This window comes from Dipteris shenzhenensis, chromosome 32, assembly GCF_047967505.1.
Source record: "Dipteris shenzhenensis isolate YYH24624 ecotype China chromosome 32, Dip_SZ_1.0, whole genome shotgun sequence".
Lineage (NCBI taxonomy): Eukaryota > Viridiplantae > Streptophyta > Polypodiopsida > Gleicheniales > Dipteridaceae > Dipteris > Dipteris shenzhenensis.
The window spans coordinates 35,111,126-35,136,016 of NC_141627.1; the positions used below are offsets into that span (position 1 = coordinate 35,111,126).

The following is a 24,891-nucleotide window of genomic DNA, read 5'->3' on the forward strand; positions in this document are numbered from 1 at the left end:
TTAAGGTGGCAGGTTAGATGGCAGACAATTGTCAGGATGTGGGGATAGGAGCTAAGACAATGGGTCAACACATGTTTGACCATAGGGATAGCACTAAGGCAACAGGTCTATGCCTGTCAGATCGGCGGGATAGTAGATTCTGACACATTAATTAATGCAGCAGGTAAAATAGTGGATAATTGTTAGGTCATGGGGATAGGAGCTATGTCGATGGGTCAATGCATGTTTAACCATAGGGATAGCACTAAGGCGATGGGTTGTGGGGATAGTGATAAGGCGATGACCCATGGGGATAGGGGATGTCTGAGAACACAAATTTTGCCAACTTAAGTTTGGTGATTTTTGGTGATTTTTGAGTTTTTGGTCCATCTTTGAGTGTTTGTGGGTTCTATACACTACCTACACTAAGCACAAAAAAAGCAAAAAACAATAACTTTTGGTGCACAAACTACCTACACTATCAACACTCAAAAACCACTTTGAATTTGAACTTCCATCTTCATTTTTGGGTGTTTTTGTAGGAGTTTGTATCACACACACCTTAGCAATCCTCTAAACTAGATTCCTATCAATTCAAAACACTAAAAAACATTAAAAACAAGCTTCATGTGATTAAGAATGCTTTCCAACAAAAAATGATAGTTTTCATCTTTTTTCCATCCAAACACACACTTCTTCATTGATTCCACTCCTACAACACCACTATCAGAGCTCCAAGTTAAGCTTGAAATAATGAACAATGAGAGAAGGCACTTGCAATGCAGAAGCATACCTTGAACTCCCCGGCAATGGTGCCAAAGATGTGTGGTCTCTACGGTGACTCACGTGACATGGGGATCTTGAAGGAATGTCGTCGGATCCTCCACTCCAAGCTACTCCTAGTCTCCTTGTGAGAGCAATGCAAAGCACGAGCCATCCGCAAGTGTCACTCAAGCAGCTCTCAAATTGTTGCAATGTGTTTCCATGAGAGAAGAGGGAAGGGGAAGAGGGGAGAAGGAAGATGGGAGAAGGAGGGAGAGGGAAAGGGGAAGGGGAGAATGAAGGGGGATGGAGTACCAAACACAAAGGCACTACAAAGGAAACAAGAGAACACCCAAAGACACTCTTGAAAGAGAAGGGGAAGCTTGTATTCCAAACATGTGGATGCAACAATGAAGACCAAAGTCAACCATTTGGCCTTTTATACAAGTCACCTTTTGAAGGGAGGGCCAACCCTTTTCCTTATACCACTCTCTCTCATATCTCTTTTGTTACAACCACTTGGACCCATATGGCGCCAAGGCATTTTCTCGTGTTATCCTTATATGGGATCCAAATGGCTCTTCTGTTACCCTTGCCAATTTGGATGATCCTGATGCCTACCTCTATCTTAAGACATTTGAGCCTCAAAACCCGCAGGATTAGATCAATGTTGAGCCATTTGTGGCCCAAACCCCATCGTCCCAGCTTGGTGTTGAGCCATTTGTGGCCCAAAACACATATGGCCGGATTCGTCACCATGCTCCATGGTTGTGCTGTTAACATTAGCGGTTTTGGAAAACCGAACCTGCATTGTTTGCTTCTTTTGGTGCATTTTTTTCGATGCTTGTGGTTACGGATGTCTCACTACTCAGGTTGTGGTTTCGTGCTATCACATGTAATGAACCTATTTATGAATAAGATTACTTCATCATCAGTTGATTGGCTATAAATAGGGGTGTCCTACACCCATAGTAATCCATGGTCATGTTGACTCCCTCTATTTTGGAACTCTGTGACGAAGAAGAAGTCCTACAGATTGTCGAGAATGGTGTGATCATGTTTAAGCAAAGTCTTCATGGCTTGGAATCTATTGACATAATACTGAGATATTGCGACCAGATTTGATCAACAAGCATGTGAGCAAAGGATCCCATAGACTTTCTGCTATTGAGAAAGTCACGAAGAAATTTGGCGCCCCTAATTGCCTTAGCATTGCAAATGCATTTTTCCTCAGCCACTCCTTGTAATCTGCGGATGTCCTTAAGCATGTGAAGTCTCAATATCCAATTTTAGATTGTAGTAATCTTTCAATGTTTGTGTCTTGCATGACATATTTTGCTTGCAAGGAGTTGTTTATTTATTAAGCTATCCCTTTGGTAGCCTAACCCATGTTGATGAAAGAACATTCTTCACTAGGACTTTCATTGTTTTGAAGAATATGTTCTCTATGTTTAATGCAAACCTTTAGTCTTTATTTCTTAGCTCCCATTTCACTATGTTTTGATAGGTTGTTGTGGTTGGTATGTTGTACTCTCATTTTTGTCCAAAGAATAATGTGGGGAATGCTAGCTCTTTGTAGAATTTGTCTTTAAATAAGCTCATTGGCATGAAACCTTGAGATGGAGCGACTACTATTGGCTTGTCATGAAAGTCCACGACTTGCTGAGCATTATATATTCCATGAACTAAAGTGTCTATTAGCATTTCTTCTTCTATCATAGCGTGATCATTCCATCGAGTTATAATGATTATTGTCCATGCATTGCATTGCATTGCCATTATATGATCTATCCAAAGATGGTTTATTTGGACATTGTTCTCTCTATATAGTAGTGTTTGTAGAAGTTCATGGATAGCGCCCATGGTCAATGTGGGTCGAACCGTGCCATTGATGTAGTTGTGATTGTATTCTAACTTTCTCTTGATGGTGACCATTACCATTGCATTGTCATTCAAGAAGCGTGGCAATGTGTGTTGGACTCTGTCAATGTCAGCAAAACACATTTACCACACTACCATGAAGACCACTTGGATCGTGAGGCATGCATGCTCTCTTATAATAGAAAATGGGCTCCCTACTTGCTCTTTGTGCTGTAGCAAATGTGGCATTTCTTGCACTACTAGAATGGAAGATCACTGGGCACCAATTCTACCTGACACAAGAAAAGTCTGCGTTCACTCGATGTAGGTTTGCATCGAATGTTAATGTGTGACAAAAGGCACATAGAAATTTAGGGTTGTCTCTTATTGCCTCCATATATCAATCTCGTGGAGACTTGCTGGTGCGATTCCACTTTCGTGTCCAATGGTTCATAGGATGATTATTGCAGTTATATGCCCTTTAATTGTCTCTTCATTGTGAGACATTGATGGTCTATCATTGAAAGGTAGTGGGAGAACTACATCCAATCCTTTCCTAAAAACATACGCTCTCATTTTGTATATTTTCTTGGATATTGCTTATATAGAGAAATTTGATTCTAGATGTCGTTCAAGGTACATTGAAGCCAAACCTTTCATAGAGACACAATGTATGGATTTCATAAATTCACAAAGAAGACTTTCTTCCTCAATCAACCATGTATTGTACTTGCGCTTTTGCTTCCAGGGAAGCAAAGGAGTGATTGTGTTGTCACTTGATGATGACTGCAATAACAAAACAATATGTGTATTGTGTGGACTGTGTTGTTCCATGATTCACACTTGTTGCAAGTGCTCGCCTTCGTTGACTAAAAGAACAAAAGAGTCTCCGATCATATTTGATAACCTTTGCAAGAAATCAATAATAAATGCTCTTGAATTACCTGAGGTTTGCATGAAAAGAAGAATTTCATTTGGGTGTAATACTCTGCTCTATAGATTTCTGTTTGGTGTGCTCAACATCTACCATGATGTTATTCCTCTATCCATTGACAATTGAATATCATTACAAAGTATTTCAAACAATGTAGTGAAGTCATGACTTGCATTAGGGCCTTATTCACTCGATGTAGGTTTGCATCGAATGTCAATGTGTGACAAGCTATAAGGAATGGAGTCTCAAAAGGGTCTCATAAGGAATGGATTAAGAAATGGATTAGTTCTAATGAAAGGGCCATGGTAGGGCCCAACAATTCCTAACCCCCCCTCACCTAGGTGGGTTAAGCCCACAAGTGACCCCACCTCTTATACAACTCTTACTCCTAGGTGGGGAAAAACAAATTAAAATTTTGAATTCCCTCCCTCCTTCTGTCTCCTCCCTCCCTCCCCCTCCCCCTCCCTCCTCCTCCATGCCTGCTCCTCCTCCCCTCCCCCTCCCTCCTCCTCCATGGCTTCCTCCTCCCCCATCCCTCCTGCTCCTCCCTCCCTCCTCCTCCTCCACACCTACTACTCCTCACCCTCCACACCTCTGCTAGTCCTCCCCCCTTCCCTCCTCCTCCACACATGTTGGTCCTCCCCCTCCATCCCTCCTCTTCAACTGTTGGTCCTTCCTCCTCCATCTCTCCTCCTCCTCACCCTCCCCCTTCTTGCATGCCACTCCATCAAGCCTGCTTCTTCACACCTTCTCCTTCTCTACACTCCTTTACTCATGGCACCATTCGAGGACGTTTCCAACAAGTACTAGGTTCACTTAGAGTTGGAGGCTGAATATGCAAGCACACGTAGTCTGGGATTGAGGGGAGCTTTCAAGATCCACAATATTTATTTTGCAAGGAAAGAAGCATTTCAACCTTTGGGTAGAAGGATCCTTGTATCCTTTAGATCCTACCAACCAAAAGACTCCCAAAAGAGCCCTCCTTTTCATACAATGCATGAGCTAGCTCGGTTTGTTGTGCAAATGGACATGCAGGGTTGTTTGGTTATTGAAATCGGTTAAACAATGATGAGACAATGGCTATGCAAGCAAGCAAGATGCACAGAGCCCAAACAAAGCAGCTAGCACATTCAAGAAATAGCACCATTGTTGCAATAATGCATAACTTTATGCGGGAGATTCAAAGGCAAAACAAGGATCTTCATGGTAAAGCCAAAGCATTGGACTTGGAGCGAAATGCATTGGAATTGGAGTGACAGAAATTACAAGAGTCATTCTATAAGCTAACTAGAACAAAAAAAGGCTTGGAAAGATCTATATACAACCAAGTGCAATGAGCCATAGAGAAGGAACGAGAGAAGGCAAACACCTTTGGGATTGAAGGATAGGAAAATAAGGTACTTACATAACATGGATGCATTGGCACCCATTCATGGTGCTAGAAAGAGGACAATCCAGGCTACAAGGTTGATTATCAAATGTTCCAATAAAATTACACTCTTTTGTGCTACACTGTTTGTGACTAAGTTTTTCTTGTGTTCTTCTTTAGGAACTTCATGGAAGATGTGATGGTAAGAACGGACGGGGATGATATTGACTGTTCATATGCTCTAGCTAATTTATTGAAGTCAAGCAGTGTCATTGGGGTACTAAGGGACCCAACACAAGTGCCTACAAGTCATGAAGCTTACACATTTGTTTTCAAATTTTTCAAGCTTGTTGTTTTGGGAAAGTATAAGAAGTTTGCAGTGCCCCTACTCACACCTTGGTTTGTGAGGCGTGCACAGCGAGAAACAAACCAATGTGCAGGAGAAATGCTTGGAGGATATCATTGCGTAAGGGGCACAATGACTTGGAAGAGTAAAAAGAAATCTGGTTTGCAAACCTTTGAGATGAAGGCTTTCAACATTGTCTACTTAGATGTTGAGAAATTGCAATAAGAAATGGTCAAATTCTATGGCATGAGAGAAGATGGTAAGAGGAAATCCATCATAGGATTGCACTTTACTTAGTTTATTTCATATATCGTGTTTATCCTAATTATTTCTCTCTTTTGTTGTACAAAATGCAATGGCAAGCTCATATTTGTCATCAAAATGGATGCAGCTCAATTGGTGAAAGAACACAAGTTAGAGAGAGTGATCATCTGCATTATGAATAAAGCCTTAGCCTTTGTTCAAGGGAATGAGGAAGTAGAGCAAGATTTCTCAGTTCAATCAGAGAAAGATATATGGTGGCTTGTAGCATTTGAGACTTTGAAAGAGTGCCATGAGACATTGAAGTGGGTTCTAGATAGAACAAGAATCCCGTTAGAGATCCGAAGACAATAGGAAGGGCAAACACTGACAGTAGATGGCCATGGAACATTTCGAGTTGAATGGCATCTTGCTGGTGATTTGAAAACCCTCAAGTGCTTGCATGGTTGTGATACAGGGGAAAATGCAATGTTCACATTTATTGCATGTGTTGGCAACGTAAGTAAAAGGCTGGATTACAATGGGAGAATGGCAATATATCATGTAGCCAAATGCAAGCTCTCAATCGTGACAAGAAGGATCCAAAGTGGGCTTGCCCATCCCACTAGAGAGAGTACACATATGGACTTTGTGCATGTACTTCATAAGTTGTTGTATTTGCATCTTGTTTATGCTTGGAATTTAATTTTGCAAGAAGTATCTACACCGGTGCATTGCAGAAGATGAGAAGTTGCTCTTAGAGATGTGATTCCATGGAGGATACGTCAAATTTAAGAAGGATCAGGAAATGTCTAGGGCAATACAAAGTCTTCCTGGCAAAGTGTCCATGGGTGGAGCAAAGGCAAGGAGATTCCTATCTAACCACAATCTCAACAAAGACAAACATACATTGTCTCAAAGCAGCTTGGGTTGGGAATATTGGAAAGCATTATGTGAATGCACGACCAATAAGGCTTCTCATCCTCAAGTAGCAACTTTGAGAGCCAAAGCATGGACAAAGGTAGAAACATCGATAAAATTGCTTCGCCAGGTTCAAATCAATGAGATGTATTATGAAAGGTTCAGGTCAGCTATGAAAGAGTCGCACATTACACATTACATGGTAATCTTGTCACCAACGTAATATTTAGCACTTGCTTTATTGAAAAAATTTGTTGCTGAAATGATGTTCGTCATGTTTGCAACATATTCTCTATGCACACGGACCATGGTTTGTACAGAATTGGGTCTCTTTGTCTATTTGGGATACACAACGCATGGAGAAGTCGCACTATAGAGTCAATTCGACCTACTTCAAGAACTCAAGGCATGGTGGTAATGTCACTCGTAGCTATGCATTGCATGAGATGTTCGACTAGTTTTTTACATGTTTACTAGGTATGACTTTGAAGTCTAAAAAGGCAAAGGCGTCAGAGCTTGCAAAAGCAATTCAAATTGTATCAAAGAATAGAAGACATAGTGCTTGGAAATGCTTGGAAAGCATCCATAGGGAGTTGAGGAGTCGCACATTAGTTGCAAGCTAGAGTTAGAGAAGGGAGAAGATGGGTCCAACCAATAACAGAAGCTATCATGTAATTGTATACAATTATGAAATGAAAATCTTGCTTATTTTGACCACAATTTGTGTAGTCACTCTTGGAGTCCAAGGTCTATGTGAGGTAAGGATGTTAGGTAAGGAGGGGACAGGGTGAGGGAGGGGGAAGAGAAGGAAGGGGTGCGGGGCGAGGGGGGCAGAGTGGTGGCAAGGGTGGGGGGAGCGAGGCAAGGAAGGGGGGGGCGATGGCCGGGGGAAGGGGGGAGGGCGACGGTGGGAGGGGGGGTTGGAGGGGTTAGGGGCGGGGGCGAGGGCGAGGGGTAGGGTGAAACCCTAAACGTAATTAAAAGGGGTGTAAAAAGATGATGGGCCTATATAAAAAGTGTTTAATTTCCCTAACTCTCATTATTCAATGGCACAAGTGAAGAACACTACCAGACCCACAAGATGCTGCCTCCACCCTTCCTTCTCTAGCTCCACCACCTCCATGGCATCTGCGCACACTAGGTCCAGTGGCACCTCGCCTAACTCTCGTGAGTCCTCCCCCAACTCTCGTGAGCCCTCCACAAACTCTCGTGAGCCCTCCCCCAACTCCCAAGACTGTGATCCTTCCCCTAGGTCCTGTGAGCCCTCCCCTAACTCTCATGAGCCCTCCCCCAAGTCCCGTGAGCCCTCTCCCAAGTCCCGCAGACAAGAGGCCATGGAGCCATGTTCGGGTACTTGTACGGCCTCCACCAAGAGTCAAGAATCCATACAAAGAAAAGCTAGGAGTGAGGTCCCTTAGGGAGATCGGACAGCTACTGCAGAAGAACACCGACAACCTGATCCCGCATGCTCCCTTCCAACATGTGGTACAAGAGATAGCACAAGGGTACAAGGACATTGTGCTCTTCAACATGGAGCAAGTCACCACCTCTTTGTTCGAGGACGCCGAATTATATGCCATCCACGTAAAGTGCGTCACGGTCATGGACAAGGACATGGCTCTAGCGAAGCGACTACAGATGAACCCAAGCTTGAAGCCCTAGAATCTCCTGGAGCCCACCCTTAGGACTTAGACTACCCCCTGCCCTTGAAGGAACATTCTTGTATCTAAGGCCCAAGGGGCGATCTTTTTTAATAAAATATATCTACATTTTGTACACTATCGCATTGTTGTGTGAATACTCCATGTTTATGACTGAATTTACTGTTCATTTCAATGTTACTTTTGAATCCTAGAGGAATTTCGCCGTGGCGCAGAAGGCAAAAGTGTCTGGGACATCGTGAGAAGCCTAGAATGCCCTAAACCTGCCACGGTGCAAATTTGGACATTCTAACCTTAGGCAAAATTTTGGGTGCACAATGCAAATTTAGGCGTTCTAACCCAAAATGCCCTAAACCTGCCATGGTGCAAGTTTGGGCGTTCTGACCTTAGGCAAAATTTTGGGTGTTCTGGCAAGGCTAGAATGCACAAATTTGCACCGTGGCGAGTTTAGGGCATTCTCGGCTCCTCGTGACATCCGAACACTTTTGCATTCTATGCCATGGTGAAATTGAAGTTATCGTGGTACAATGGCTTGCAGACAACCATAGCTTGATGATGTCATTAGAGTGATGATGTATGTTGCATTATACGCAGGCCTACAGAGAGCCCCTAATGGTTGTTTCCCTTACACTAGGGACCACCCAAACCATCCCCCCCCCTTAACCCATGTTTGATCCTCCTCCTAGGTGCACCTCCCCCACATGAGCCCAAATCTGCTTTCAATGAGCTTATGGGCCCTTTCTGCTGATTTTTTCTCCCCCCCCTCTTTCTAGGGCCTCTGCCCCCATTATTCTCGTCCAACCTGCCCTCACATTTTTCCTCTTCCCCCTCTTTCTTTGCTCCCTCTTTCTCTGGCCTTCTTGATGTAGCTCCTCTCTCTCTCTCTCTCTCTCCCTCTCCACCCTCTCTTTTTCTTGTGCCTCTGTTGGTGCTGCTCTGTCCCTCTCCTTCTCCTTCTCCCTCTTTTGTGCCTTTGTTGGAGCTGCATTGCCCTGTGTAGAAGTCTCATTCTCGCTGTTGCAACCTCTGCAAGCATAGTGAGGATCAAGGCTACAAGTGCATGCAATGCTGTCACCTCTTATGCCTTCCACAACACTAGAAATGCGTTGGATGAGTGGGTCTCTTGCATTTACAACTTGAATGATTGGATATGATGAAAGGATCGACCAAAGGTATACATAAGCTTCCCAAGAGCAAGAGATGTGATATCTTACATGAGTGGAACGGCCGCATCTGGAAGTTCAAGTTTGGGAAGAAAGATGGCTCGCAAAAGTGCAACCTGTCTACATGGGAAAAGATATGTGGCATCCTCCATCATTCAATCAATATAGGATACCATCACATTGTGAGCCTTTCTATCTATGTACCTTTTTCACCCGTAAGTGTAATGAGTCCATTTGGAAATTTTGTGTTTGGTTTCTAAGAGCTCTTATTAATGGGAGATGTTTTCCCTTTGGACTTTGAGGAGTGAGAACCAGGCAAGTTCATTGTGATTCATGAGGATTTAGGTAAGCAAATGCATGCAGGGGAGAAGTATGCCCACTATGCAATAGAGCAATAGAATCGGTAGTCCATCTGATGTGGAGATGTACTTTGGTTCGCCGTGTCTGGATACGAATAGAAGCAGCCGTGAGAAAGAGTGGCCTGATGGGGAGGTCATTGGAGAATGGGTCTTTTGGGTGACCTGACAGGAGTCACATCCACTATCAGTGCGTGCTGGCCATGCGTGCTGGCCATACATTCGGGCCTCAGTCCTGTTGGGGGTTTGAAATTTTCGCAACCAGATTGTCTTTGGGAGGAAAGGGATGGTAGGGGATGATGCCCTGGGGGGATGGGTGAAATAGCTTGTAACAGACACAGCCAAAGTGCTAGAGCTATCAGATTCAGTTGTAAGCCAAGCACTGACAGCAATGGTGAACAGTTTCTAAGTTCTACCACCGAGTAGGTTCCCATCTGCTTCTGAGTGTCGGCCTAGGGCTCCGGCCCAACTAGAGGTCAAGTTTTGACCTATTAGGGTCTGGTTTATTTTCCAGGGACTGACCACCCGCAAAACAACACATTAAAAAAAAAAGACACTTGACCAAAAAAAAAAGGACTATAGAGCGACCATATGGTAGTCGAGCTCAATAATTGTTACTATCGTGGGGAGTCGAGCGACCATATATATCTCTTCACTCTTCATAAACTCAACTGAAAAGAAGCCGAGTAGCGTGGAAATGCAACCGCCCTCCAATATTGGATGGTCTCTCTCGCGCGGTGGTGAACTCGCGCCATGGTAGCCAGAAATCTCGCTGCAGGTGCTCTCAAAACCAAACCATTCGTTGGATGGTAGTCGTTGGCGACCGGTTGAATGAATGAATGAATGACCGCTGGAGCGAACGGTGGGCTAAAAATGGCGGTGAACCAGAAAATCGCCGCACTGAAAGGTCGCATAATAAAAGGAGGCGGCAGAAGTTACTACAACGACGATGGCGGAACAAAAACAGGAATGGCGCAGATTCATCTTCAAACCTCTGAATAGCCCACAGATGGACGACATTGCTGTGGAGATCCACGTGGAAACACCCACATCGAAACACCCAACTAGAATGCTGCTAACTATATGGGCTATTGTCCGTAGCTAATAATACTTCAATTGATCTAACGGCTTCGATTGTGCCACATGGCTTCGTAGTATTTTAGAGTTTCATTAAACACGGAGTGTTGGCCAAGTAAATATTTACCTTGCCACCTTCATGATCACCTCGTTGCTCTAAGCACCTATTCTTGTGTGGGCATGTGTCTCGTGTGGAGAATGAACAAGAGACCACATGTGCTTTGAGAATGAATAAGAGACCACATGTGCTCTGAGATTGAATAAGAGAGCACATGTGCTCGAAAGCAAAAGCGCTAAGAGGGCATTCCTGCGTTTCCGAAACTAGCTTTCAAATTAGAAATCGTAGAAGTTGCCATCTTTTGAGGACCTCCCGTTAACATCAGAAAAATCGATGCAAATAAGCGCACAGTTCGGTGTTCCTCCATTCTCTCAACATTCCAACGATACAAAACGTCTGATTTTGCCTCAAATATAGCTGTTGTTGTCAAAAAACTTGTAGGAGCTGAATCTTTCACCGTTCTCACGGGACATCTAAGTTCAACAAGTAAAATCTCTTTAATCTTAATCTGCACATCGCGGGAATGTGTTCTAAGAGAGCATTCCCACGTTGCTTGAAAGGTTTGTGGAGCATTTTTGGGCTTCAAAACATGAGCAAATGTGGGAGCATAATCTCTTATGGAATCTCAAGTTCACACTCTCATGTTTCATAGATGGAGATGATACTAAAATCCTCGAACTCCTATTCTCAAGGCTCACATCACCCAAAAGCTTTACCTTAGCATTGAAAAGAGGGACTCCTTGAAATTTGGTGATTCCTATGAGCGCATTCATGCGCTCCTTGCCACCTAGGTTTGCACAGTGTTTTTTGGCTAGAAAATAGGGAGCCAGGGTGGGAACGAGGTACACTCGAGCCCTCTCAAGGAATGCACCATGTTTTATGGGTAATGCGTGAAAATTCTCCTCGATTGATAAAGACGAAGCTACTTTTATGAAGCTCCTACTTTCAAGGCTAACATCGTCAAAATGCTTAATGTTAGCCTTGAAAGTAGGAGCTCCTTGAAAACTGCAGATTTTTGTGGAATCGTCAACTTATAGCAAAGGTTTTCCCATGCTAGACAATGATTCCAACCACGCGGCAATGCTCTCTATGAAGTCTTCCAAGACAAGGCACGTGAATGCTCTCTAAGGAAGGAGAGATAGTGAGGGATGAGCAAAGGCAAAGGAAGGAGAGAGAGAGAGAGAGAGAGAGAGAGAGAGAGAGAGAGAGAGAGAGCCAAAATGCCACGTGAGTCAATTGTAGTAGAGGCCGCACATGGCAAGAAGAGTCAAGTGTAGTAGAGCCCGCACATGGCAGGAAGAGTGCATTCATTGTAGGAGCTACCCTTCCATTGGTTGCAAATAATGGATTGCAACTGTGGAGAGCTAGGGCAATAGTAGCCCAGCTCAAGAGCTGGGATGGTAGGGTTTTTAGTCCTTAAAAAGGCCACACGTGAACATGCTCCAAGATAGAAGCTTGGAAGGATGTGCAACAACCAAAACTATGCTACATCGAAAAGTTTGCTAGCACTAGGTGCCATATCTGTTCACGTGAAATTCAAACTAGCATTCATGAGGATGGTGTATCTAGTGAGCATCTTTGTAAGGAAGGCTATCTTCACTCACACGCAAATGCTCGCCCTTCCACACACCTCAAACAAGCATTTTCCTACTTGAAATTCGCATTGTTTGCACACTCGTGTGTATTGACCAGAAGAGCTAATCGTGCACATGCACAAGAGAGCCTTAGCTAGCTTGAAAGAGTTGCATTCTCTATAAACCTCCTTTTATGATGGAGAATATCAACCTCAACCTAGCTCTCCATGAGAGCAATGTACCCCTAACTAGTCTTCTACAAGTGCCCATGCTAAGGCAATCAACACAGCTTTGTTGGTTATGTTGGAGCCGTGTGGGAAGGTGCTCTAATGCTCTACCTCAACCTAAGGGCACCTGTGTCCTTGGCACCACCACCACCAATCTAACAAGAATGTTTCCAACATAGATGTAATGGCATGAATCTTTTTTATGCTAGTTGCAAGGACCATTGTTGAAGCACAATGTGTTAGGTGTGCATGATTTTAAGCACCATGAGATCCCTTTAACACCTAATTGTTGGGATTTAGTTGAACAAAATCTCCAATCCCTAAATGATATTTAAGTGCACTCATTTATTAGGATGGCCACTTTATTGCTACTAACTCCAATAGCGCCTCCCTTTCATCTCTCTCTCTCTCTCTCTCTCTCACACACACACACACACACACACACACACACACACACACACACACACACACACACACACACACACACACACACACACACACACACACACACGTACGCACGCACGCATGCACGTACACTTCAACTGCTTTCGTTGTTGTGAATAATTATAGAATATCAAAAGGGAAAGGGAAGTCTAGGTATGCAAACTAAAATGAATTGGATCCTAGAAATAGTACTATATGGGCAAACTTTATTAGATGAGATCTCTATTCTTGCATTATTTGATTTGAGATCCATTCTTTTTGGTCTTGATGCCTTGGTCGATATGCTCCAAAGTTTGAATCTACAGCCCCATGCTACATGCTATTGTGCTCATAGATCAGTTTGCTATAATGAAGGGTTCAAAGTTGTAATACACTACATTGCTCACATAATTATTGTGACAGAGGGTTTGAAGTTGCAAATGAAGTGATTTTCTCGTGGGCTAGCTTCATTTACATACAATGGGCGAAAAGCTTTACACTACCTTATGACAAACATGATTTTGATATGGATGGACAAGAAAGGGAAAACTTTTGAAATCCAGCGAGGAAATAGGACAATAGTGCTTTCTCATGAAGGTTGCCTGAGTAAGACAATTGGCTGTGCATCAATAAATGGGTGACTATTCTTTAGTATTGATCAATGGCAAATCGTTCTAGTGTTGGGACCTAATACACCATGTTTCTTGGATAGGCCGATTGTCTTTGTGCAAAAGGATAGATGGTTTGAGATTCCCAAAGGCTCGTTTGGCATCTAAAATGATTATAATGCAAGCATCAGAAAAATGAGGTGCTTGCCTTGATTTAGGCATCTACCTTTTTTGTTTCCTCTCAACCAATACATGTGATCTAAAAATATGAGCTTCTTGGATGAATCGATGACATGAGAGACTATATGTGAGATTGTTAGCATTAGAGGTTTAGTGTAATTTGGACCCGTAGATTTTGAAAAAGACATTCAATTTAACACTTGAAGGTACAGGCACCTACATATTTTGAGAGGATAAGAACAAAAACCTACCAAAGTTAAATTTTTTTATTTATGTATAGGTCCTCGACTTTCAAATGAAAGGTTTTCCAAATTTTGGCCAAATAGTTTTTTATGAACAATGTAGACTCCAATGTTAAGAAAAATCCTACATCGCAACCCACAACTTCAAAGACACTCGCATCCAATGCGAGGAAAAATCCTACATCGCGACGCACAACTTCAAAGACACAAGCAGGTGTACACATCCAGCTTGAAAGGCACTAGTAGGTGCAGATGCAGAGCCTGAGTTGGATGCGAGGAAAAATCCTGGATAGCAACATACAACTTCAAAGGCACTAACCGGTAGGTGCACATTGAATCGACACAGCAAGGGACAGCTTGTCAAAGGCACTAGCACAGGAGAACATCGAGCTTCAAAGGCAAAGAGGAGGTGCGCATCGAGAGCCTAAACATACTGGCATAGCAAGGTAAAACTTCAGAGGCAAGGGCAGGTGCACATGTAAAGACAAAACGTCAAAGGCAAGAGGAGGTGCAAAACGAGAGCCAAGAGAGAGAGAGAGAGACTAGTTGAAGGGAGGGGCCAAAGTATGTAGGGGGTGACGAGAAGATGAGGAAATGAAGGGGTGGTGTGTGAGAGAAGAGACGAATATAAAGGTGAATATAATGCAAATGGTCCATTTTATTTTATGTATGTAGGATTTATTGTCTTTTTGTCTTGTACAACCGACCCTGCTCTTCCCCTCCCTGCTCCTCATCGCTCCCATTCCAACAGACCTTCCCTCCCCTTTCCCTTCCTCCTCATCCCTTACCTCTCAGTTTTGCCTCCTACCGAGAACACTTCGTCGTCGCATCGCGCCTCTGCTTTGCCCCATCCCTTTTAGTAAGCTCAGAACGCCCTCGCGTAACGCTTCGTAGTCTCTCGGAGGCTCTGTCTTGCCCCATTCCTTTTTGGCGTTGCCTGTCGGAGGCTCTCTCGCCCCATTCCTGTTTGGCGTGGACAGAAAGATTCATAGTCAGATAGAGGTGTTTGTGTGTGCTGGGTTGCGCGATTGCGGGCGAGTTTAGGAAGGGGAAGGGAAGGTACTTCGGCGGTAGAGAGGCCGCTCTGCGGAGACTGGTGGTAGCGGAGGAAGTGGAGGAAGAGCAAGAGGGGAAGGGGACGTTCTGAAAAGCTCGCATTTTGGGCAGAGGGTGAGAGGGGGCTTAGGCGTCGCAAAGGCGGGGGAGTGGGAGGGAGGGAAAGCCTGAAAGGGTGAAGAAGAAGAAGAAGAAGAAGAAGAAGAAGAAGAAGAAGACAGAGAGGGCGAGGAGGACGATTGTGGCTGTTGCTTGAGGAGGAAGAAGAAGAAGAAGAACAAGAAGAAGAGCTTCGAGCTCTGGCTATGGCGGCCTTCTTCTCTGAAGAGCATAAGCTCCAGCAGCAGCATCACCAAGCCATGGCTATGGAGAGCAGCACCCAAATAGCCATGCGCGATGGCAACCTCGTCGCTCGCATCGTCTCCCGCCTCCTCTCCGCTCACGATCGCCTCTCTGCTGCCTTGGTCTGTCGCGTCTGGAACGACGCTGTCGTCTTTGAATCCCACCGCCTCTCCATCCGATCCCGCTTCCTCCTCCATCACCTCGCCCAGCGATTCTCCCACATCCGCATCCTCGACCTTGCCCCTTGCTGCGATTTCCTCCAGGACCAGGACCTCTGGATCGTTGCTTCCTCCTTCCCCCGCCTCGAATCCCTCCTCCTCGGTCACCCCGACTTGCCCCAGGAGTACATCTTCGACGATGCATTTCGGTGCTTTGCCAGCAATTGTGATCTTCTCCAGCATCTCACGCTCTCTTACTTGCCGCACATCACCAGCGCGGCGATCTCCTACGTTGCTGATGGATGCCCACTTTTGCGTTCTGTCACGCTCGAGAATTGTCTCATCCTCACCGACGCTGCGCTCGAAGCTATATCACGATGCAAGAATCTGGAGGAGATCACTCTGAGGGGAAAGTTCAAGTTCACTCCGCAAGGCTTAGCGATCATAGGCCAGAATTGTCGTACCTTGCTCAGGATTCGCTTGGAGTCCCGCTCGTTGGAAGTGGGTTTCGCTCTTAAATCTATAGCAATTGGATGCAGAAACATTCAGGAGATCTCTCTGAAAGTCAGGAACGTTGACCTTGCAGACATCCTCAAATGTACCACTTTAGCTTGCCTCCGGATTGAAACGGATCAATGGCTACGGCTGGATGAAGTTGTTCTGGAAGTGGCAGAGGCAAATAAGAACCTCAAAGAGCTTGTTATCATCAATCACTATGCACCCCTAAGTGATGGAGCGGTGGTGGGGATCCTCCAGAGCTGTCGCAAGCTAGAGAAGCTGCATGTGGATGCTGCTAGGTTAACGGGAACGGCAATGCTATGCCTGATAGGATGCAAGACACTGAAGTCTCTCACGCTCGACCATTTCAAGAGTGCCGGACAGGGCCTAGCAGAGGTGGGATTATGCGGACTGAACTTGAACGATCTATCTTTGAGGTCCGGAAGGGGAATTCGAGATGTGGAGATTCAGACCTTGGTGCAGTATAATCGGAATCTCGAGCTTTTAGATCTGCAGTGCTGCAATGGCTTGTCACCGATTGGTTTCTCTGCTATTGGGTACTGTAGCAATCTGCAGTCATTGAATTTGAGTTTTACTCAAGTTGACAATCTTAGTTTGATGTCTATCGCAGAAGGCATCAAATCTTTAAAGAGGCTGAGCTTGGTGAAGTGTGAGTCCATCTCTGAAATGAGGTTGATCTCGCGGTTTACTGCCCTGGAGTCTCTAAATCTTGATCAATGCCCTTTTGTGAATGACGAAGGGCTTGGTCAGGTTGCACTTGGGTGCAGCCAATTGGCTCATTTGAGTTTAGCATTTACTCATATAACAGACATGGGCCTATGCTACCTCGCAAAGTGTAATCAGTTGCGTAGCTTGAGAATCCCTTATTGCAGAGATGTGGAAGGACCAGGATTGATTGCAATCGTCAGTGCATGTTCATGGTTCCAGTATGTGGTGATGAGCCATCGCTTCAGGGGCTCAAAGACACTTGAGGAGTTGAGCAAGCAATGCTGCATGGTTCGCTTGGAAACAGATGACATGGCTTTGGTACCGTTTGGTTTTAACTTGCTCATGTAGGTATGTGCTTATGCGATCTATCGTCGATCACTGGTTTTGGATTCTGTGTGCTATCATTTTTTTCAGACGTTTGGTTCGACTGATATGAGCAAGCATTTGCACTTATGGCATTGAGGACCATACACAAAATGGCTGTGGTGCCAAAGGGTTGTACTCCCATGGTTGAACGATTCCTTCTGTGATGGGCTTGAGAATCTCTCTTAAGGAATCTGAAGGTACGGTGCTTGTTTATTCAGCTCCAGCCGAGCAATTCAAATTTATGCTGCTTCTACCCAGAAGCTTATCTTATTGTAGTCGTAGTAAATGTTGGGGCTCTTATTAAAAAATACACCCAGCCTCTGGAGTGTCCAAGTTATACCCCTTTGAAAATATTCAGGCTTGTATCTTTTGCATTGTTCTGCTAATTGATATCTGTAATTCAGGCATCAACAGTCGGTCTCTTGCAGGCTTATAGCCTTTCTGCCCTTATCATTTATTTATATGGTGAACTTGCCTGCACCCTTGAGACATTGGTATTGAAAATTATTGAGAGAGAGAGAGAGAGAGAGAGAGAGAGAGAGAGAGAGATTTGTGAGAGGAAACTTTCATCGTTTTGTCTTTGGAACTTAAAAACTTTCACTAGCCTGGTACTGGATTGTCCTAGTCTTAACAGGGTGAAAACAGCAAGCCTGGCTATTGCTCACGTTGTCATTGGTGGGACCCACATGACTAATTTGGAAAATCTCAGTCAGTTGTGTCTTCTCAGAGTTATCGCTTGTTTTTGCTCAAAGGTTAGGAGATAATTGATTCAGCAATGAGGCTCTGTCTATTTAGTTGCTCAAACGCTTGATATGGGAATAATAATGGAAAAGCTCACAAGAGGACTAATGTGGGAGCTGGGAAAAAAAATGTTCGTTGACAGTTTAGACTAGAAAACTGATTGGAAATTTGCGTGGGACCTCACTTTGGGAATGGTTAATTGTTAGTACAATTTGGTGGAGTCATATAGCGTTATTATGTTCATTTTATCTTTCGCATCTTTCTTTTTGGTTTTAATATGCTCAACAAGCAGCTTCCTAAGTCACCTGGGTTTGGAGATTAGATGGAGCCATCGAGTCCTTTGCACTTGTTGAAGTCGAGGCCTTGAAGCCCACATTTTATAGCCTGTTGTTGGAGCTTTGCTTCCATGTCAGTAATTCTATTGCACAGTAGAAGGCTATGGAGGGAGCCTAGCAGCCTGCTATGGGAACTTAGAAGTTTGCTCAGTTGAGTTGCATGCGGCTGAGCTGAAGTACAAGTTATAAGCAAAGCAGCTGTAGTGTATGTTCATGAAACTCAACCTCTCTATCTCTCGATGAGTCAACACTTAGGAATGGATTTTCTTTCTTTTTCACAAATCTTTCAATGGAGCTCTCAATGAAAGAACTTGAAGGATTCCCTTAATGGAGAGGCATGGATGGAAATCTCTCAAATAAACTAAGATTCGCTCAGCGGAAGAGAACTCTCAATCTAAAACTAAAACTAACCTAGGAGAACTCATGAGTTACTAAGGCGTGCCTACAAGTAATCTAGGAATGGGAGCAATCCTAGTGAACTACTAATGAGCTAAACTAGGAGAGCTAAACCTATGCTTTGATACCATGTAAACACATGAGTGCCTCAAGATCGATGGAGTGCTCTAAGGTGGATGGAACGTATGTGTAAACATGAAGAAGAGAGTGCTCATGACATGTACCTCAAGTCAATTAGGTTCCAAGATAGATTAGCTTGGACTCATAAACAGAATCTTAAGTGAGTGTGCATTTCTCTTTACTCAACAATACATGATAGGCCTCTTATATAGAGAGTGCCTTTTGAATAGTCAACATTTGTGGGATCCTCTGATCCACATCTCTCCTTGTGGATATCCTCAATCCACATCTTCACATCCTAAGGTGGCTACTTTAATTCTTTCCTATACCATACCTTAGCCTTTAATGCATGTGCTCATGGCACCATATCTCAACAGGAACCAATGTTAAAAATTAGTTAACAAAGTGTGACTTTACATTGGAGGCATGTGTATGTGAACATGCAACTATTCTGAATCCACTAGGGTGATGACTCTACCAATGTCAAAAAATTTCTGCAAGATGTGATGGCCAATTGCCCAAGTATTCAGATGGTGTCAGATGTATGAGTGTGTACATTGCCACCACTCCCCTCCTTTGATCACCTTCATGACTTTCAAAATCAGGGTAGTGAACACTCTATGAGACGAGTTTGTTCACATGAATTGACAATTGATTATAATTCGACTTAAGATTTTAAAGTCTTATCAGACAAGAAATATCACTAACTCCCTAAGATTAGAAGCTGTTACTAGGGCCCCATATTCCTTACACAGGATTGCCATCCAAGAATTTTAGATCTTGGCAAGCACACTAGATGTTGAAAAGGCTTCTACCCACCTCATGTGCAAAAACTCAATCCCAATGAAGGCAAGTTCCTCGATGCAAGTTCATGTTTGCTAAGTCCTTTGCATCTAGGCTTGGCTCTTCTTCAACAACATAGGATTTGACGGATGAAGTCACCAAGTAGGTTGAATCTATACTCAAATTCAGTGCAGCTTATGCCGAACTAGTGTTGCCCTACATTAGATACTGCCTTCATTAGATTTCCTCTGTAGTAACAGTTTCTAACACTTCTAATTTGAAACAAGACATAAATAACCATGTTAACAAATCCATGAGCCACTAAAGATCATGATCACAAAAGACATGAATAAGGGAGAAAGAAGAAAGCGACACAGTATGGGCTCCAAGCTGCCCCCTTTAGATGGTGGCTTTATATCTCGAAAAAGCAAAGAGTTGATAATCGTACATCTAGAAGTATCTATTGTCCACAATCAGAGGGACTGCTCAACATAGCTCCATGAGCTCAAAATATCACAAGGCTTAATATGGCCTCATCCATAATTAATGAAATGAATCAAGCCATGGGTTAATATTGATTATTTTTACAACATTGGACCATGGCCATATAGTACACGCTGTTTGACACTTCAATCGGTACCCTCGCACTAGCTCCAATCCTCATCATTACTTCCATCATTGATACTCAATTACATTAGTTGTTGCAATCGATTGAACAAATAATCATTTCAATCAATGCTAATATAATTGCGCTCAAGCTACAATAATTAAACACAACACCAATAACACTAGTGAAATTAGTATTAACATGGAATCACCCACAATGATGACCATCAAGCATGGAAAAACATGGAATCACCCAAAATACTGACCATCTAGCATGGCAAAACATAGGTTAGTTAGGCGTCCCCAACTAAGCCGCACAAAGCATCCACTAGAACCCTTGTCGCGTCCCAGTGTGATTCTATGGTATACTTGCCATAGTCAACATGACAAAACATAAAATAATATCCCTAGCAAGAAATATAAAAAATACAATTCCCTAACATCCCTCTTGCTTGGATTGCAATTGACCCAAATGACGTGTTTGATTGTAGAAACTAATGAGGTTTGAAAAAGCTCAAAAGGACCATTCATGCATCCATTGAGCATCATCTCTCAAAGGGTTCTTAAACTTGAGCAAATATTTTGATATAAACATTTTTATTTTGGGTAGTGGTTTGTTGAAGATCAACAATCCATTCAAGTTCAAGTAGATGATCAAAAATTATATTTAAGAGATCTTAAACTCTCATTAACCAAGAGATTCCAAATTTAGCCAATTCGAAACTTTGTGAGATTATTTTATTCTTAGAAAGTACTATACCGCATTCATTGATTGCTTATGTTACTTTGGTACAGGTCCAAGCATTATATTTGTCATATTCTGCAATATCTGTACTATCCTATACTATTATGATATTGATAAATAATACCAAATTCAGTGCTTAATTCTTTAAGTCTTATCTTATAATGTGAGTAGCAATAAGTGATATATTTAATTTGTATAGTTGGTAGAAAAATATATGTACATCATTGTCTAATTAGACTTCAAAGTTTTTTACTCTCCAACCATTGACCTAATGTCGTGGTAGCTAGTAACAATTCCATATGTATTTTCTTTTCTAGCTAGAAAATACATACAAGACATTATCTAGTGTAACACCACAAAGAAATTATCAAAGCCAAAAGCTATATTTCTAGCTAATATTCATGTATTCCCTCTTGTGATTAGCATAAATGTCATCATGTAATCATGTGATTTTTCTTCTCTTTAATTTTCTCCAATTTAGTAGAACAATTTACCATAGCATACAATACAATAATTAAGGATTTCCATATTGGCATCTACTCAAACATACTATTAGCATACCAAACCCTCTAGGTAGGTGTATTTGTTATTCCTAAAACTTGTGGAAGTATATAACCAACAAAATGTCATAGGATGTGATCAGACATACCATATGATATACTTATTCAAATGACTAATCACGTCCTTAGTTTTGGTTAAAGAATACATGTACATCATTGTGTAATTAGACTTCAAAGTTTCTCCAACCATTGACCTAATGTCATGGTAGCTAGTAACAATTCCATACGTATTTTCTTTTGCAAACTAGAAAATACATACAAGACATTATCTAGTGTAACGCCACAAAGAAATTATCAAAGCTAAAAGCTACATTTATAGCCAACATTCATGTATTCCCTCTTGTGATTAGCATGAATGTCATCATGTAATCATGTGATTTTTCTTCTCTTTAATTTTCTCCAATTCAATAGAACAATTTACCAAAGCATACCATACATATCACACAATAATATTAATTTGAGTATCTACAATAATTAATGGTTTCCATATTGACATCTACTCAAACATACTATTAGTATACCAAACCTTATAGGTAGGTGTGTTTGTTATTCCTAAAACTCGTGGAAGTATATAACCAACCAAATGTCATAGGATGTGATCACACATACCATATGATATACTTATTCAAATGACTAATATCCTTAGTTTTCCTAGAAGGTCCTATCATTCTTTATATGTTATCCTTATTTGTAGAAACTTTTATGCTCCCTTAGTCATATCAACCCTCTAGATTATTTAGCTTTTGAAGCTCCAAATCAATGCACTAGAGTCTTCAAATCTCGTTTAAATTTATATAAGAAAACTGTATGTACCAAGGAATATCATATAAAGGAATTTGGATTTCTCTACTCTAATAAACTATGAGTATATCCTATCCTTTTATTTTGTACACAATAACCAATTCTTCTTTAAAGTATCACTTCTATGGTCACACATACAACTCAATTTAACATTCACAAAATGTACTTAGCGTGATAATTTTTGTCTTGCCTACAAAATTCTTTTGAATCGTATATATGATGTATATTTTGTGGTGCAAACATCCATCTTAGATGTTTACCTAATCTCATACTTATGATTTTCAATAGTTCCTATAATTTTGAAAAGAAAAATCTAGATTTTACACACAGGTTTTGCATGAAATGCATTATACCAAGCTCTAGTCTAGTTATTATTATTGAGTAGATTGTGTGTGTAGGATCCTTTTTATAGTCTTGCTAAAAATCTTTTGAATTTATATGAACTTATTCATAACATTTCCTTTCTTATGGAAGGTGATAGGAAGGGATTATCTTAGACACCCAATTTAAAGGATACATAACACTACTAAATGAAAATATAAAATACAAACTTATCTCCATGTGTCTTCCATTGCAAGCTCTCCATCAGCACTATGAACCCATGAAGCACCAATGTGCTTCATCGTCATAACACCTTTGTACCTCTCCAAGCTTCTGAGCTTCTATGGCTACCATAGCCCCATCCATCATGCCAGTCTTTGCCGGGTGCAGCAGCACGACTACATTTCTCCCTTTGAGCAAGAGGAACAAAAGGATCATCATTGTCAAAGCAGCAACATGCATAGGGTGATTTTGGGTGGGGAGGTTTGAGCTTTACATAAGGTATATGAGAAGCCCCAAACGAGAATTGTAGACTCTACCTCATCAACCATCAAGTTCAAATCTTGAATCTTCCTCACATGGTGGCATTACAAATTGCACACTTGGAAGCATCATTTAGAAGATACAAAATAAGTAGCAGCCCCACACGTAAAAGAATAACAATGCTTCCCTATCAAGGAAGAGTCCATATCTACCCCATTTCTTGTTTACGATCGATTCTATGTAGTCAATCTGACACAACTGCACAAGCAACTAGAGTTTACTTTGGCTCTCCTTGGACAAAAAATGTCAGCTCTGAATTCCTTGTGCTTTTGCTGTTTGTATTGATTAGTAGCCATTTGGAGTTTGGGCTTGCAAGCCCATTCGATGCATGGTTTTTAAAAATTTCTTCAAACAAATTCCATCCAGCGTAAGATGTCTAAAGAAAATCCCTACGTAGCAAGTTCCCCATGTTGGCGACAGATGGACGGGGTATTGAGGCAGTTGAATTCAAAGATCATGCAGGTTGTGGATTGCTACTAGATATTTGGTTGCTTGTAGAAATATGATGTGAAGGTAGACCACTCAGTGATGTTATTATGGGTAGGTATAGACTTTCCAGTGGATTGCAAGGCTCTGTGATGACTGACCAAGTGGACTATTGGATTCATGTTACTATAAGCTCACATGAGGGTTGGCTAAAATGAACTCCATAGAGGGACAAAGGCACAAAAATACTGAAGGATCTCGGCTCTATGTGAGTCTCTGGCATGGATTATCAAAGGCCCATAATAGATTCAGAGAATAAATTGGTGATGCATATTCACAATATATATTTAAAGAAAAGAAATGTTTGACACAATTTTGCTAAAGTAGAGGCATTGAGTAGGCATCTTCGGTTTGTAATAATTGATGACAGTGAGGTACTGAGCTCAGGTGAAAATTTGGAGCCCTAACTTAACGATTTGTAGTAGTGATAGACTCCCAAGTCTAACAGACATTTGAATACTCTACCAGTTGTAGAAATATAGTTGCACAAGCTAGTTGTAAAAGGGTTCAAAGATAGCCTCAAAAAATAAAATAAAATAAAATGTCGAATATATTAATAAAATAAAACGTCAATTTGTAGTAGTGATAGACTCCTAGGTCTGACATACATTTGAATACTCTACTAGTTGTTATAGTGTTAATATCCATAGAGTACAGTTGCCGAATGCAGGGTAATTAGTGATTAGAGGTGATCAAGTTCCATGATCTACTTCAACGGACAAGCTCAGGGAGTTTGACCCTCAAATACCCCAAGGTTAGTGATTGCAAGCAATAGGGAAGGAGTATAGCTCAAACTCCAAAGTCCAGGGATTCTAGGCACAGGTTGTATGTTCCAGCTAACACCCAAGACCAAAGAATTGCAGGCAACGTGCAAATTTCAGGTCTATGTCCACAGAAATAGCCACGTCAATGAAAACAGCCATGAAAGGAGTACAACTCAAACTCAAGGAGTTTGATCCCCAAATATTTCGAGGAAAAAGATGGTAGGCAATGTGTAGGGTTACCGTTGAGTGTCTCGCGGATGTTAAGCCTCGCCACTCCAGGTTTTGAGCCGCGTTCATGGGGTTCGAGACCCAAATGGCTTAAGGCGTGAGGGCGCTCAGGGAGTTTGAGGCCCCTGTACCTTTTCCCATACCTCATGGGAGAGGAAGTTGTGGCTCGCTCCTGGATCCATGAGTGCTTTGATGCACATGTGCGGGACCTGCAGTTGAACAAGCAACCTAGCTGGCTCCACCATTAGGTCATCCGTTAGTTGCATTTGTTCGATTGTTTCCTTAAGCAGTGTCATTTGCCTACGTTGTCAAAGCTTAGCATTTTAGATTTTG

General features: G+C 42.3%; 1 protein-coding gene across 1 annotated transcript; it reads left to right on the forward strand.

Annotated features, from left to right (window-relative positions):
• The first annotated feature begins 14,788 nt into the window (after window positions 1-14,788).
• Window positions 14,789-17,533, forward strand: LOC147880659 (uncharacterized). Its single transcript, XM_087371230.1, has one exon. The coding sequence runs from the start codon at window positions 15,342-15,344 to the stop codon at window positions 17,109-17,111; it is 1,770 nt and encodes a 589-aa protein (XP_087227356.1). The 5' UTR covers window positions 14,789-15,341; the 3' UTR covers window positions 17,112-17,533.
• The last annotated feature ends 7,358 nt before the right edge of the window (window positions 17,534-24,891 follow it).